At 49.2% G+C, this 16,440-nt stretch overlaps 2 protein-coding genes across 2 annotated transcripts in view; one reads left to right on the top strand and one right to left on the bottom strand.

Annotated features, from left to right (window-relative positions):
* The first annotated feature begins 55 nt into the window (after window positions 1-55).
* Window positions 56-2,831, top strand: RPS27 (ribosomal protein S27). Its single transcript, XM_054994923.1, has 4 exons — window positions 56-135; window positions 958-1,066; window positions 1,458-1,568; window positions 2,584-2,831. The coding sequence occupies exons 1-4, from the start codon at window positions 130-132 to the stop codon at window positions 2,610-2,612; spliced, it is 255 nt and encodes an 84-aa protein (XP_054850898.1). The 5' UTR covers window positions 56-129; the 3' UTR covers window positions 2,613-2,831.
* A 93-nt stretch (window positions 2,832-2,924) lies between these two features.
* Window positions 2,925-16,440, bottom strand: part of NUP210L (nucleoporin 210 like) — a 48,790-nt gene continuing 35,274 nt past the window's right edge. The window contains exons 30-40 of the mRNA XM_054973307.1: window positions 14,881-15,055; window positions 14,205-14,380; window positions 12,936-13,156; window positions 11,164-11,300; window positions 8,636-8,762; window positions 8,284-8,433; window positions 6,166-6,416; window positions 4,809-5,013; window positions 4,487-4,591; window positions 3,960-4,034; window positions 2,925-3,296 (exon numbers count right to left, since the gene is read on the bottom strand). Coding sequence (XP_054829282.1) covers window positions 3,208-3,296; window positions 3,960-4,034; window positions 4,487-4,591; window positions 4,809-5,013; window positions 6,166-6,416; window positions 8,284-8,433; window positions 8,636-8,762; window positions 11,164-11,300; window positions 12,936-13,156; window positions 14,205-14,380; window positions 14,881-15,055 — 1,711 coding nt within the window. The 3' untranslated portion in view covers window positions 2,925-3,207. The remainder of the gene's footprint in view (window positions 3,297-3,959; window positions 4,035-4,486; window positions 4,592-4,808; window positions 5,014-6,165; window positions 6,417-8,283; window positions 8,434-8,635; window positions 8,763-11,163; window positions 11,301-12,935; window positions 13,157-14,204; window positions 14,381-14,880; window positions 15,056-16,440) is intronic.

The following is a 16,440-nucleotide window of genomic DNA, read 5'->3' as shown; positions in this document are numbered from 1 at the left end:
GGCGGCCCAGCGTTTTTCCCCGCCCCCTCCTCGGCGCGGCTTCCGCCCGTGCGGGAAACCCCGGAGCGGATATAGTGCCCTCTCTTTCCGGTTTGGCTCCTTTTCGGCAGTAGCTGCCTCCACGCGAACATGCCTGTGAGTCCGCGCTGGGGCTCAGGCCGGGCGCCGGAGGGCGGCAAGCGGCGGGCGTCGTGCCCGGCCCCAGACTCCGGGCCCCGCGGCAGGAGGGAGGGGTCGCTCTTGGCCACTTCGGACACGGCCGGGTTTCCTCCCCCCGAGCGGGGACGCGAGTCTCAAAATGGCGGCGGGGGGCAGGAAGGGGAGGGGGAGGCTGTCGCCCCCGCGAATATTTTTATTAAATACATTTTTTCTTGGGGGAGGGGACTGGAGAAGGACTCTTTAAGAAATAAAACTTGGACTGGAAACTGGATGGCTTTTTGGGGGGCTGGGGGAAGGGCGTCCTTCCCCAGCTGGCCTTCCTAACGCATGTGTTGGGTGGCCCCTTATCCCAATGCTTGCGGCTTGGCCCGAGCTGTGTTTGCTCAGAGGTAAGGCCTGTGGCGCTCCAGGGGTTTTGCGGCCGTTCTGGAGCGACCTAAGCGTGTGCAGACCTTAATCCTCGCAGTTGTTGCAACAGCCCTGTCAGGTAGGCCAGCGATGGTGCCCCTCCTGGTAGCGCAAATAGGGAGAGGCGTTGCTGTTTAGCGGTTTGCGTAGGGTGAGGCAGAAGGGGCGATCTGAACTCCTTTGGCTCAGGGCTTTAGTCTGTCAGTTGCTGTATTCCATTGAGGTGGTGGATTCCGGTTGCCAAGCCTTCCTTTGCTGGGTGCCGAGTTTCTAGATTGATTAACCTAGGTGCAGTGTTTTGGTACTGTTGTGGCAACTAGCGGGGGAGCCAGAAGCACGTGCTGTGTAAGAAATCCCCTAGTCTATGTGTTACTTCTCCTGTCTTTTCAGTTGGCAAAGGATCTCCTGCATCCCTCTCCCGAAGAGGAGAAGAGGAAGCATAAGAAGAAGCGCTTGGTCCAGAGTCCTAACTCTTACTTCATGGATGTGAAATGTCCAGGTGAAGAGGGAGGACGTGGTGGGAAGGGGCACGGATGAATTCCACGTCATGCTGGCGTTGGGGAGTGTGAGAAAGGGGTGGGTCACAGCCGGGTTGTTCGAAGCAGCCTTGTGGTTCTGCTGATGGAGGTCTGGCGAGGTGTGCCAGTAGGGCCACAGGCTAACTGTATGTTATTGCTCCCTTTACTGGAAATGCAGGAGGAGCTGCAGTCCGTCAGCCCCTGCAAGGTGTTTGAAGAAATGGCCTGAAAATAAGGGGCCATAAAAGTACAAGATTTCTGTCCTGAAGCTGCCTAGTTCTAGAAGATTTAGTGGTGTTGCACTTGCCAGTAATTGAGCCGTCTTTCCTATAACACAGACCCAAGCTGGAGTGTTTTCTCCATTATTCCCAGGTTGCTACAAAATCACCACGGTGTTCAGTCACGCTCAGACGGTGGTTCTCTGTGTCGGCTGCTCAACTGTTCTGTGCCAGCCCACTGGCGGAAAGGCCAGGTTGACAGAAGGTAAAAGGACAGCTCTTAAGCCGCGTGCCCCGTTTTCATTTTGTTCTCAGTGATGCCCTGAAACAGCGTGATGTGTTAAGTCTTATGAATGTTTTTATATATATATATATATCCACAGGCACACCCTGCTGTGGCTCTTCTGTGGCAGCTCATTTTAATGGCATACAAATGGGGAGGGGGGCTCTTTTTCAGTCTGAACAGGACTTGGAAAGAGAAAAGTAGAAAGAGTTATGATAGGAAAACTCCCCCCACCCTTATAAGAGAAAAACAGGACGGTTGACGCTGATAAAAAGGCTGAGGTTAGGGAGAAAGGCAAGGGGAGCGGTGAAGGCAGTGGCTGTGAAGAGCTCGAACTGGGAGGGGTTATTCCTGCAGCTGGGAATACGCAGCTGCCACTCGCTTCTGACTGCCAAGCTGTGTTTGTCGAGCAGATGGGAGCAGGAACCCACACACAGCTCTCCTCCTTCCGCCCCTGGGGAAATGTTGTGGTTGTTTTTCTGTTATCTGCTCCTAGGCAGTGCACTGAGAGTCTTGTTTTGCTTTCACAAGTTGAAATAGCTGTTGTGTGCAGCTGCTTCTTAAAAAAAGAAACACGCTGAGGATTTCTTTTAAGCTGCAGCTCTTTTGGTTTATCGTGAGGCTTGTTGCTGCTGGGGGATGGGGCTGTGGATCAGGGGCAGAGCACATGCTTTGCACACAGAAGGCTCCAGGTTCAGTCCCTGGCATCTGCATCTAAAAGTGTAAGGCAGTAGGCGATGAGAAAGACCTGTGCCTGAGAGAGCTCCCTGGAGAGCTGTTGCCAGTCTGAGTAGACAATACTGACCTTGGTAGTATGAGGCGACTTCATGTGTGGTGAGTGGGTGTTGTTTGGGGCTTAAATGGCAATGTATCATTGCAGCAGCTTCGCAGCAGAACAGTATTCTTGGAACAGTATGTTGACTGTATATGAAGATGTGTTGCTGTGTGTCCTGTCTGGCCTGCCTTCTGTTCACCGTTTGGCCTTTTCTCTTTCCAGGATGCTCCTTCAGGCGAAAGCAACACTAAATTAAGCAGCCGGTTGTCCAGGATGGGTGGGGCTACGCGCACAGTCACCGGCTCAAGCGCTGAAGGCTCAAGAGTGCCGATCAGGGGCTGCGAGGAACATGGGCTGCGGCTGTGACTCTTGAGGCTTCAGCCGCTAGCTACGGAATACGAGGAGGAAACGTGCACTGTCCTTGTAGCCTCACCCATTTGATTCAATAAATTTTGGATAAAAATACAGAATCTGGCGTGTGTTATCTGGGAGTTGCCTGTGAGTGCAAGGCGGGGGGAGCTCTTTTCAGTAACAATTCGTTGAAGCTGCCATGGATCCATCCAAATGTAGGGCTAAAATAGCTACAGATGGATAGGCCTTAAGTGTTTTTGCTCCTTTGAATAACGAACAGCAGTGCTGTCAACAAAACATCCTCTGTGGGTAACAAGGGGCTATTTTTGTCCTCTGCCCAAGCAAAATGCAACAGGCCTTTTGAGCAATGCGCGCTGTGGACCCTTCAGGCCCCTTCTCCCCTAGGAAAGTAGCTTTCCTTCCCAATGAAAAGCAAGACTGCCCGTAAGCTTCACCAGTTTACTCATTATCCAGTGCTTCGTCTGCCAGTGACAGTTATCTCCTTACGCTCCACAGCCAGGCCTGAGTCCTGTTCCTTGTGCTGGGATGTTGCGGCTGCCCGTGAGACGGAGGATAGCCGTACGCTGGAAGAAAGGGGGGAACGGGTGGGGAGGGGGAGAGAAGTTTGTAAGGACGCGAGCGCGCTTGGCACTTGTATCAGAGAGCTAAAATGTGCAGCCCTGGTTGAATTCAGCCGAATTGCATTTGAACACAGACTTCTAGTGCTTCTGCCTTTAATGTGAAGAGAGCTTCAGCAGCTAGAGAGAAGATGTGTGTGTTGTATTACACATGTGTGGAGGCAACCCAAAGAACCCACGGGCTGGACGTGACGCATTTGTGGCTGATCTCTTCTGGATGATGTACCCAAGGCAGATCCAAACCTCCAAGAGCAACAAAGGTCTTAACTCAGATGCAGAAGGGGGTGGGGGTGGCTTTCTTTCCACTGCTACTTATACATTTGTCTTTCGACATCTTTCAAGAAGTAAGGGTTCCATCTGTGCATTAAATCAGATCCCACCTCCTTCCTTTAAGCAGTATTTGGATTTCTGAAGGGGCAATAAGTGTGAGAATGCTGAGAACTGGCAATGAGCGAAACACCTGAATTTTCTTAAACTTCTTGGCTTTCCTCAGGATTAGACAATCCTCCTTAGGAGAACCTACCATTGGGTTGGATGCTGCCTGCGTCTTCCCTGACAACTTTGCTGGGGATACGTGTGCAGTCACAGGAGAGCTTTGTTAGCACTTACCTGCCTGTACTGTAGAAGCGGTTGGAATGTACACTGTGGGGACTGCCTGCACTCTTGTCAAGAAGGCGTTATAAGCTGCAGGGGAAATCATTGCAACGTGATTAGGACCACTCTTTTCTGATTTCTGGCAGCAGGGACACATGGGGAACAAACAGGTAGCTTTGTTACAAACGAAGCAGCACCTAAGCAAGACACGCTTGGTACTGGCAAAAACATGGCTGTATTTACATCAAGCTGCACTGGTTATGTCTAGCTTCGATTCCAATAAAAGTATTGAATGTAATGCCAATTAATACAAGATGCTTTCGTGGTGCATTAATATTCCAAAGAGACCCTCCTGTTATCTCATTCCTTAACAAGCATCCTTTCCGGTATCTCCCCTATTGTGGTGTGTTTAACTGTCCATAGGTAACAGCCTTGTATTTGCCGGTTCCCGAGCCGGTTGAGAATCCTTCAAAGAAACCGTCCCTTCTCCCCAAGGTTCCTACCTATCTGCCCTGACTAAAGTTTCTATCTTTACTACTCACTGAGAAAGATGACTGTGGTAGACGCTAGGACAGCAAAGACAGTGAAGAGGAGGACCTGGTAGGAGCCCACGAGTTGGCCGACAATTCCACCTTCGGCACACTGACCTAGGCGGGCCACAGAGAGGATTTTTTTTACCCTTGCTGCACACAACCACAAAAGTTGAAGGCTGTTTCATGTGACTAACAAGTCTAGATGATGGTGCATTTTTTCTTATATTCTGCCCGACGGAAGTGCAAAGGAGAGTTTTGTTCTTGTAAGATCAGCCAACCGACTATTGCCAGGGGGGTGGTGTTGGCTGGATGAGGGTGAGGCCTTGCTCACCCAGTAAATAGTTTCCTGGCGGCACTCGCACCAATACGGCAGCCTTCTGGCTTGTCAGGGTGCAGGAGAGGTTGATAAAGACTGGTGCTGCCATCTGCTGGAGAGACGTCAGGTTGACCACGCTGACAGAGTACACAACATGTCCGGGCATGCTTGGCAGGTGGAAGGGTTTCTCCACTTCTATCACTGGGGAACTGGGCTGGACCTTGGCAAGCAGAAGACGGATTGACTCAGCAAATAGCAAGTGCCAGAGCTCAGCAGTGTCTGTTGCAGCACAAACCCTAGAGGTATTGGAGCTTGCCTGGATGAGAGCCCACCGCTTGCCAGGTGCATGTGGTGGTATCAGACAAATTACCCATGCCCTTAGCTTGAATACATTTTGAGCTTTGCATAGAAATGTTCGGCATGTTCTTTTGAGGGTCTTTCTGTTCTGCTCTCACCCAACCCCTCTGTGGCCTCGAGAACAAAGGTTGCATTTAGTTGGTGAGAAAGAGCAGAGGTTTGTTGGGGGTGGGCCACCTATGCAGTGTTTTTTTTGCCAAGCCATGTTTGTGGCAGCAATAAAGAGGGAGTGCAGTGGCACCCGACGGGCTCATAAAAGTATACCCTGAGTAAGCTTTCATGAGCCAGAATTCGCTTCAGCAGATGCAGGGAGTATTCATCCAGTAAATCGATGTGTTTATATTCAAGTTTGCAAATAACCAGAGGGGGAAACTGGAGAGATGTTACAAAGAGAGGCCGGTTTAAAAACAAGAAACAACACTAATCGCTCTGCTCTGCACTGTGAGTGGCTCTTGCCCCCTCTGAATAGATTAGTTATTCTTGTTTGGAACTGTACTCTTCCCCCCCCTTCTATTATTTTCAACCGTTAATATAAATGCATCTGCTGAAACAAGTTTTGCCACAGGAAAGCTCACCTGGGAGTAATCTTACTGGCCTCTTAAGGTGCTGTGGGGCTTCTATTGGGGGAAGCCTTAAAACAAAACTGGCTCATTCTGATGTCCAACTCCAAGGACCTGGATTCCTCCAAGCTGAATGTGTTGCATTTCGCAAATAATGTCTGGAGGGGGGCACTCTCCCACTACGGGGCCTGGGAGAAGGGGTGCCCGAACTGCAGCTACCCTTAAAGTAATCAGTTTGGGAGGGGTGGGGACTGCTCCTTTGCGGTCTATCTTTACTTTTGGTATGAGAGCCTTTTCCTTCTGTCCTTCCCAGTAACGTTGATCTCAATTAGAATTTCTTTAAAGATAGGCAGGCTCTAAAAGAAGGCAGGGGGTTGTACCCAACAGTTCATATCCCAAATCTAGAATGAGTTAATATGCGTATGTGCACATACCTGTCCGAGCTTTCAACATACCTCTATTTTTTCTGTTACCTTCCTTGTGCCCAACACTAAGATTTCGCCACTCAGCTGCCGACTGCTGAAGACGACTTCTGATTGGTTGACATAGAAGGCAGGGAAGAAGGGCACCGAGACGCTGGGCGCCCCCGCTTGGCTTTGCTCGCTGCGAAGAGAGGCTGTTACATCGACGGAGGCTTCAGCCGTGCTCAGGGCCAGCAGCTCCTCCTCCAGCTGGGGTTTCGCTGTTATGGTACAGCCGTAGAGACCTCGGTGTGGGAGAAGGGACATCCAAGAGTGACTGTTAATGGGACAGGGATCACCTAAGGTGCCTATCCATTAGCCACACTGACCTATACAATGGCCAGTGATGACAACTGTGGTCACGTCTCACAAGTTGAGCAGGGAGACCACCAAGGAAATTCAGAGTCTCTATGGAGAGGACAGTCACCTCTGCTCATGTCTTGCCTTGAAAACCCTACAGGGTCGCCGCCATAGGTTGGCTCTAACTTAACGGCATTTTCCGCCTCCCAAAAGGCACCTTCTCTAGCTCCACTTTGCGTCCATGGCGCCTTAGAGACCAAGAAGATTTTCAGGGTGTAAGTTTGTGAGAGTCAAAGCTCCCTCCTTCAGATGCCGTATCTGAATACCGTATCTGAAGAAGCTCGGACTCTCAAAGGCTTACACCCTGAAAATCTTCTTGGTCTCTAAGGTGCCATGGACGCAAATCCTGCCGTTCTACTTTTGGTGTCTGATTAGTTATTACTATTGGTCATTTCGTTGGTCAGAATGTTATTCCGCTGCCTAAAGCAGTTTATGAAAACCCAAACCAAAAGCGCCAGTCCTGCATTGTTCAGAAACCAGTAATAAGAGCACTTATAATGGAATAGTATATAAAAAAAATATTGCTTTTCTCCTCTTAGCTGCCAAAGACATTTGCACCAAGATGGGCCTTTAATTTTCTTTTCTGGAAGGCCAACAGGGAACAACAGCCATGACCCTCTGGAATATGGAACTTGAAAAAGGGCCCTTCCTTGAGTTGTAAATCATCTAGAGGGGGGAGCACACAGATGGGAAGAACCAGTCTCTAAAACACCGCATTTCACCTCCCATTCCTCATACATGTTTTTCCTTACCTTCATTTATCCTGAAGCGTTAGGCTAGGCTAAGAGTGACTGGCACAAAGTCAACTGGAGAGGTCCATGGACTGAACTGGGGATTTAAACATGCATCTCTCCCCCGTTAGTCTGCACACTGCTAGTTTTCCTACGCTACACTAAGTGTCTTCAGAAATTGCGTATCCCTTACCAAAGGGATGCAATAAATGAAGAGGCATGGATTTACTAATGTTGTCATTCAGATCCATGTCTTAAAGAATTAAGTGATTTCTTTGAGACAGCTGGCAGCATTCGCTGTAGTAGGGTAAGCCCACAAAATATCCATAGAGGTATCATGCTCTAGGGTCGGTTTAGTTCTGTATAGTCCTTTGCAGGGCTCATTTCGAGGGGAAACGCACGGGAACACAGTTCCAGCAGTTTTCCAAAGAGGTCACATGACAGGTGGCCCCGCCCATCTGATTCGGCCATTTTGAGCCCGTTTCGGCCTGGATTGTGGCCAAAACGGCCCAGATCGGGCCTCTGACGGGTGGTGGATCACTCTCCCACTCAGCAGCGGCCCGATCCTGACCATTTTGGGCCCCTTTTCAGCGATTTTCAGCCCCTTTTTGCCATTTTGGGCCCAATTTCGGCCCTGAATGGCCAGGATTGGGTCCAAAACAGCCATGATAGGTGATGTCAGGGGGTGTTGCACATGCAAATCCGTTATGCTAATGACACACTTCCGGTGCTGACAGGGGGCGTTGCATATGCAAATCTGTTATGCTAATGCGTTCCTCCAGCTCTTTTTCTACGAAATGACCCCTGGTCCTTTGTAATGGTAGAAAACAAAAAGGGGAAAAGATCTCTGCCCTCACTTGCAATCAGTGCCATTTCTACAGTCCAGGGGAGAAACGGGGGGGTTGGATCCTGCTAACAGCACCTCCCTGCCTTGATGCGAGAAGCTTTTCTTTGAGGCAAAGTCCCTACTGCTGGCTGAGTGGACCTGTCGGGTCTAGCCCAGGATTTTTTGTGTGCCCACCTTTGTCAGCATAGAACTCAGACTGGATACGAAAGACTTTGCTTGCTGCAGTGTCTAGGATGGTCTCCCTGAACTCCACTTGGCAAACCAGATGAGATTCTGGGGAAAGCTTGTTGGTGATAGCATGAAGCTGCAGAGAAGTGCAAGGACCTGGAGGGCGAGGGGAGAAAGAGAGAGAAGAGGGGAAGAGGGAGAAACGTGTGAATCTGAATTACTGGAAAATGGACTCCCTTGAGCACCCCCTCTCTTCAGGCAAGGACAATTTGGATCCAAACACAGTTTAGCATTAAACCACTGTGCCCCCCCCAAAATGGGCGGCAGGGGGGGGGTGAGTGGCTGGGCCAGCTCCTACCTCTAAGAGTTGTTCCTATATTGCTAGTGGCAATGAAAACCCGGAATTCAGAAGAGTTTGGAGTGTTGGTTAAGAAGTTTTTGGGTCCAAGGTGAAGGCTTAATCTCAAGGAGCTGCTGACGACAACCTGAAGAAAGCAAGAGGGCTGTTTTGCATTTGAACATTGAAGGGAGGGGGGTCATTTCTGAAGGCCGAATGGGTGCAGGTCTGATTGCTGCAGTTTTAACTGTATTTAATTTTTTTGTTTTCCATTTATAACAGCAATATTAACAAAACCAGCTTACCTCCCCTTTGTTAAACTCTTATTAAACTCAAGAGATTCAGAGCGCTTGGACTCAAGGGCATGCTTGAGAATCAACACATGTGGCTACGTTTCTATGAGTTGGATCCAGACTAACATTTCCACAGGCACAAGGAGTCCAGGTGCACTTTAGAGATCGACAAGAAATTCCGGGTGTAAGCTTTCGAGAGTCAGTTCCCTTCTGGAGAGCCACTTTGGTGTAGTGGTTAAGAGCACAGGACTCTAATCTGGAGAGCCTGGTTTGATTCCTTACTCCTCCACTTGAAGCCAGCTGGGTGACCTTGGGTCAGTCACAGCTCTCTCAGAGCTCTCTCAGCCCCACCCACCTCACAGGGTGTTTTGTTGTGAGGATAATAACACACTTTGTAAACAGCTCTGAGTGGGTGTCAAGTCATCCTGAAGGGTGGTATATAAATAGAATGTTGTTGTTATTCAGACACCAAGAAGGGAGCTTGTACTCTTGAAAGCTTACACCCTGAATATCTTGTCGATCTCTAAGGTGCTACTGGACCCAAATCCTGCTGTTCTACTGCAGATCAACATGGCTACCCACCTAAAACTATGCTCACAGGAGTGCCATTTTCCCATTCAGGCAGCAGTTTGAAATATCCCCCCCAAATCCCTGGGGGTCCCCTCACCCCCAAGAACAGGACTGGGGGGGATTTGGCACTCCTGCATGGGGAAGAGGGAGAAACAGTGCTCCATGAATGGACATCCTTGTGGCTGCAGAAGCATCTAGCCTGGACCCAACATACAGTCTTTGATCTCATTCAGGCACATAGAACGGCAGCTTCCGAGTTTGGATTCCAAAAATCTGTCCTGAAAACGGCATGGCCTTCCTTGTGGTTTGGGGTGTCCAGGAAAGGCTCCTTGCACCAGGAAAAGCTGCTGCTGTTAGCAGGACAGATCTGTGGGATCCCATCCACTGCTTCGCCCTCATCCTCTACTGAATCTGAGCACGAGTCACAGAGTAAATGCGTGTTCTTTCACCATTTACCCTCCACCCCCCCCTCCCTTGCCCTCTGCTGTCTTCCTTTCTGTCAGAGTTTGGACTGTAACTTCTTCAGGGCAGGGATGCGTCTTGTACCCTGTAAAATAGCCCCAGGTTTGTGACTGGGGATAAGGGAGTCTTTCACATTTTCAGCATTGTCAACCAACTACAATTCCTTTGATTCTTTCCAAGATGAAATAAAAGTTATAACTCAGCATGTCTTTAGTATAGATACAGGGCACGCTAGTTCTTTCCCATCCTTTACTTTGAGGTTCTGTTTTCCTTCCTCCAGTTATTTCTTAGAATTGCTTTAGGCAAATGCACTTTCAGTCTTCAATTCTCAGCCTCCTTTTTGTCCTGATACTCCTGGGGTGGGGGTGGGGGGTGGGGGTGTAATAATTTCAAGTAAATGTGTGCATGTGTCTTTAAATGCTTGATGAGATAGGTGAAGAGTGGGGGTGAAGGAGAGGGATGAGTGAGTGATGTGATTGGTTGATGACTGAGAGTGTGGGCGGAGTGAATGCAGTTTAGACAGTGCAGAGAGCAAAGTTTCAGTGAGAAGAAAGCAGGCTAGCTGTGTGCTGCCTGAGTATGTTGAAGTGTTTTATGAGAGAAATATGACCTGTGTGGAACCTGAACTGAGCATGTTTGTGAAAGGACACTCAGTCAGGGAAAGGGAGGCCAGCTGTGTGCTGCCTGAGCAGGTTTAATATTTCTGTGAGTGAGAGTCAGAGAAAGAGAGGCTAGCTGTGTGCTGCCTATATCTGAAGTATTTGTGAGAACTATTGAGTCTAGTGAAGGAGGCTAACTGTGTTTGAAGCCTTAGAAGAGATCTGTGTGAATGAGTTTATAGGAAGTAACTTTAAGAACCGAGAACTACGTTTATGAAACCGATACGCTTCTTGAAAAAATAAAAGTTTATTTTGTTTTATTATATCCCAGTGTAGCTGTCATTGCTATATCTCATTCCTATCCTCAGGGCCACATAGAACCACGAAGGAGCCTGAGGCTTAGGCACGTTACCAAAAGGAAAACTTAAATAAAATATATTGGAATGTAATATTCCTGGTGGCAGCAAACTACCCAGAGGGTGTAAAGGAAAGATTAAAAGAAAAATCTACCCCAAAGAAAGTAAAGGTCATAACAGGGGGGTTCTGCTCTTAGAATGGCTAAGCGACCTGCTTTCTATGGCCCACCCAGAGCAGCTAACTGACCCATTGTCACAGCAGAGCGCACCTCTCGGTAGGTTTTCACTATCCCTGGGATATCATGGAAGATGGTGGCTTTCCCAGGATTCTTTGCAAACGCCACTCCGGTCATCATCTCTAACTCCAGGACATCATTGGGTGAGATTTGCCAAGTCCCAGGTTCCCCTAAAAAACAAAGGCAAACAAAAGAACAAAGACCTCTTTTCTCGTTTTCATTCTTTCCCCCATTGTATCCCAAGGATCCCATGAACGTAAAGCATCACGTGTTCTAGTGGGCAGGATTGCAGATGCGGGTTTAGTTAGATCAAATCCCACTCCAGGGTCGGTCTGTCTGGCCGACCCCAGGTGCTCCCCTCTGAGCCTCAGTTCTTCTGCCTGCAAACTGGGAGGAATTATGACTTCGTCAGGCGCCTGTGAGAATGAACTAACATCTTCAGAAGCAGAGCAGCAATACGAACCAGGACCACAGAGACTCTAATAGGTCAGGGAAGCGGTTAAACCCCCTTTGTTCTGTCAGAGGGGATATTCCCCACCCTCCCTCTCTGTGCTGACTGCCCTTGCTGGCTTCTCACGATCCCTTTAAATGCACATACATGCTCTTGGTTGCACGGCTGATGCTTCAGGCAAGAAGCACCCAAGCGAGGGGCTTGGGAATGAAGCAGGGCCCCGGTTCCATCCTAGCCATCAGTTTTCAATTATTTATAGTCCGCCTTTCTCGCAAAGGCTCGAGGTGGATTGCAATACATAAAGCAATCAGACATTCTAAGGCAAGCAGTGAACAATGCAACGGGAATAGGATTATAGGATTAGAAAACAATGAGATCAACAAACTAGCTAAGGTAGTAGAAAAGAGCAAGAGCATGCTTACAGTGATTGCTCTCAGGCTCGAGGTTAAGACAGTCAAGCAATAATTAGTCTTTAATACACTGATCCGGTGTTGGCTACGACCTTGATTGTATGTACTTTATATTTTAGTCTGTTGATGTATTTGCTCTGGAAAGTGGTTAAACTCAATGGGATTTACTTCTGAGTATACATTCTTCGGATGGCAGTGCATGCTCTCTAATGATTCAGAGAACAGAACCAAAGGGTGGCGTCTCAGAGTAAAAGAGTCCTTTCACATACGAAGCCAGAAGGCTGCAGCCTGCGTATCCGCAATTAAAACGGCCCCCTCGGAGTTCACACAGGGCGATTTTGAGGGTGGCTGAGTAAAGAGAAAGACTTGCCTAAGTAGGCTGGGGGAGTGGGGGGTGCTGATGGAAAATGCTTGGCATTCCAGCAGATGCGCCCTGGGATGTTCTTTTGTCCCAAAGACGCAGCCAATTCTACTTTGCTATGCTGCGCTCAAGACGCAGCAGCTGTAAAACGGGCTGATGAACCAGAGGCTGATTCCATTATGCGCAAGAGCTTTTTAATAGCTGCTGTGTAAGGGAGACACCTTCGTTCCCATCTTCCCTTGCCTGTGGCAAGCCAGGGATGAGAGAAAAACAAAGCTTTGTGTTGGGGAAGGAGGTGGGAATCACAAGCCCAGGGGAGGAATAAAGATTTATTTAAGTCAAGGTCTATGGGAGGCAGCAGAGTTGGGGTGACCCACACTAAGTTGCAAAAAGGGCTTACGGATGGAAAGGTCATTGCCAGCAGACCCACCTCCTCATGACAGCGTCAAAGGATCCGAGTCGGCGTTCTTTCAGAAGAACAAGCGCAGTATCCCCAAAACAGCCACGTTACAGCAGTTGGGGGCAAAAACTCATTTGCCCTCTGTGAGCAAACAGAAGCGACACTGGCAGCCGCTCCACTGACCTTCCTGGTTGACAAGGGGTGTGCTGAAACACACCACGTCGCCCAGAGCAAGCGGCTGTGAGAGGTCTGGCTCGATGGCGTGCTCCACGGGGACAGGGATGTAATCTGCCATGCCGGGGTGCTTCTCATCCCAGATGCCCACCAGGGTCACACCCCTGTTCACTGCTTGGGCGACGTACGTGAAGTTCTTGTTGCTTGGACGGATGAGGAGCAGGTCATCTCTGAAGACAAAAGGGGGAATCTGTAAAACAGGGCGACGGGTTCTGCACAGGGGCCTTTGCCCAACAGTCTCTCTCTCTCTCTCTCATACACACACACAGTTGGGGGGCCAACTGATAGCTTAAAGTTGTGACAAAGTTTTGAGCTTCGCTGCAGACATTCCAGCTATGCATATTTAGAATATTCACTTGGCCCAATGTAGGCCTATCTGAAATTCAAGAAGTTACAACATCCAGTTGGTCAAATAGAAAGAATTGTTGGATGGATTCACAGGGTCACCAGTGGACTACTGGGAGATGTAGCAGAGATTGATGCAATGGAGACTCCATGGATTGGAGAACTGAATGCATTGCCTACATTATACTTCTCAAACACACAAAGCGCTTTCAAGAAAACACAGTCTTAGGTCTTACAACTAGCGATGGATTTTTCCTCTGGCAGAAAGAAAGCTCTTGTCATCAGCGGAACAGAGTTGTAGGACACAAGGCATAAAAACCTACAGGTAAATCAGTGATTGCCAACCTTTTCTTTAATGAGAGCTACTTCAGATAAGTGAAAAACATCTCAAGCTACAAAAGCACTCATCTCTCTTTGAAAATTTCTCCTTCGGATCCCACGGGCTTGTGTCTAGGATGCAGAGGAGAAAACCAGCAGCCACTGGGATGAAACCCAGCAACAGCCGGCTGGGAATCGGCCTTTGGATCTCTTGCTCGCCTGGAAAGCCTCTCGTGTGTCCCTAACTGGGTGAGAGGCTGACCGGGCACCGGGGCTGTGTGACCCCCCCTTGGTTGCACAACATGGGTGTGCAGAAGCTTCAGAAGCTAGCAAGCGGCAAATCACTTGTGATCAACCAGCTGGAAATCCCTGCCGTTGGTGCCGATGACTGCTTATCTGCACGCACGGACCCCCTTCAGAGGTGTGACTAGCCAACACTCAAGAGCTGTAGAGTCCCAGAGGCAGCTCCCCACAGGTGTGATGGCCCTGAAAATCAAATCATGCTCACCTAACGTTGGTTAGCCTTTAACACCGTGTGTCTTTCTAGGACCTTACCTGTTCAAGGCCAGGTAAAGTTGGGTGTTCTGCGTGTGAAACTTCTCCCCAATGCTATCATAGAACTGGACGGTGAAGGTAAGGGCCATGCCCAAGGGAAAGGCACGCAGGGGCATCCTGCTGGCCACGTAGAGCTTGGGAGAGCTGCTCAACCGCAGGTAGGACACTGGGGCCACCTGGAAAGGAAAGGATGCCTCAGTTTCTGTTCTGGATGCTATTCAGTTGCAAGGATCCATCGCTAGGAAGAGGCGTCCACAGGGCATCACATAGGGTTTCAGATAAGGAGCCCCTTTACAAATCCAGCCACACTCTTCTCCACAGCAAGCCAGCCAATGTTTCTCAGTATTAGAGCAGTACTGTGAAATCTCCACAAGAAGATCCTCCTTTCCCTTACATACCACTGCAGGGTCCAACCCAGCTGGCAGCTCAATCCACCATGACTGAGATTTATTTATTTGGTTGATTTATACCCGTCTTTCTCTCCAGTGGGGACCTCAAACGGCTTACCTTGTTCTCTTCTCCATTTTCTCATCACAACAACTCGATGAGGTAGATCTGGCTGGGAGAGTGTGCCTGGCCCAAGGTCACCCCGCCAGCTTCCATGGCAGACTGGGGATCTGAAACAGAGCCCCCCGGATGCTTGTCCGACACTCTCCCCACCCTGCAGCTTCCTTACCCGCACTCCCGTGATGACAGTCTGATTGACTCCAAAAGGTTCCAAGGAGGTCAGCTCCAACACGGCCGTCCCTGTGACAGCTCCCGCTTTGAGAAGGCCATGCCCATCGTCCTCAATGATGGAGGAGTTGGGGTGGCACTGGAGGAGCTGGAAGCTCACAAAGGCTGCCCCGTCCCTGAATTGGAGAAGGAACAAAGAGTGAGTGTGCCCTTGATGTGACCTCGGGCCGATGGAACAAGGACCCTGATGGCCCGTGATGGACACATAAAGTCACGAGATGCTGAAAGTACTGGGACCTTCCACTAACTATGCCCAAGGAATGGAGCGACTCCATGTTCGGGGTTTACTTATGCAGTTTGGTTTTGGAATGAACCTGCAGGTGGCTCAGTTACGAGGCAGAACAGTTTTACCCAGCAGCCCCTCCAAGGATTGACAATCAAGATGATAAGTTTATTTATTTATCAAAATAGTTATACCCTGCCTTTCCTCTTGGTTCAAGTTGGCTTAGAAATAACAATCAAAACAATACAGATTACGGATCATGATATGGTGCTAGTGGAATGCAGGAAATGTGCCGGGAAGCAAACAGGGCCAGACGATTCTTGCCAAAAAAAAAAGCCAGGCAGCCTGATTACAAAGAAAAACTTAAAAGCAAGGAGAGAAAATGGCAACTGACAAGCACCTCTTCAAATGACCCCTTTAAGCTATAGTGTGAATCTGTGACTGCACCTGCCCAACATATAGTTTCTAAGTGGCCCAGGTACGGATCGAGGCCAAGGGACTGAGCCATCAACCGTCAAGCACCGAGTATTTAGGGGCTTACTTATTCTAACAGCTTTGGCCAAAGCAGGGCAGTTGCTTACCCTCTCACACCTTGCTAGGATGTCACACCTGAAAGGACAGAGACTGCTAAGAGCCAAATGGCTAGGCAGTAAAGCCTTCTTCTTGAAGCAGGAAAGGCTGAACGACGGCGTCTCTCAAGGCATGATTATAAATTCTTTGGATGCAGAGAAGCAGCTCTTGCTTTTCTGTGGATGGGCACAGGCCATGAAGGTCTGTCCGAGTGTAGGGGAAAGCGACTGCTTATTTTCACCTTTTCTTTGTACTCTTGTTCAACTCAAATGCTCGAACAGACCTTGTGTATTCTTTTTATTAATTTATTAAACTTTCTTATATTTTGAATGTATTACGTCTGATCTCTGGAAACACACCATGTTTATTTGGTCTTGTGATCTAAGCTCACCACCCCTGGAGCACGATAGCTTGAAGTTGTGAGACTGCTCCTGAGCTGGCTTGTAAGAGCGAAGCGGGAGGTGTGGGAACTCTTTTAACAGCAGTGCAGGTAACAGAGTGCTAGATGCGCAACTCTGTTTAGCAGGAGACACAATCAGAGTCACCGCTGGCAGCAGCTGCCACCCAAGTTTGTTTTAGGCAACTCCAGGGAGCCAGGGAAAAGGGCAGCATTGCCAGGTAAAGACTTCAAACAGCCACAGGATTTTCCTGACCTCTTGGGGAGCAACTCAAAGGAACGGGGGGGGGGGGGGGCTTATGTCTGTTCCT

The sequence above is a fragment of the Eublepharis macularius genome, chromosome 1 (assembly GCF_028583425.1).
Source record: "Eublepharis macularius isolate TG4126 chromosome 1, MPM_Emac_v1.0, whole genome shotgun sequence".
Lineage (NCBI taxonomy): Eukaryota > Metazoa > Chordata > Lepidosauria > Squamata > Eublepharidae > Eublepharis > Eublepharis macularius.
Note: the sequence above shows the minus strand (reverse complement) of the source record. Positions and strands in the feature narration are given on the sequence as shown.

Coding starts and splice junctions, on each gene's coding strand:
- RPS27 (XM_054994923.1), top strand. Junction 1,067..1,457: donor CATGGATGTGAAATGTCCAG/GTGAAGAGGGAG, acceptor CATTATTCCCAG/GTTGCTACAAAATCACCACG. Junction 1,569..2,583: donor AAAGGCCAGGTTGACAGAAG/GTAAAAGGACAG, acceptor TTCTCTTTCCAG/GATGCTCCTTCAGGCGAAAG.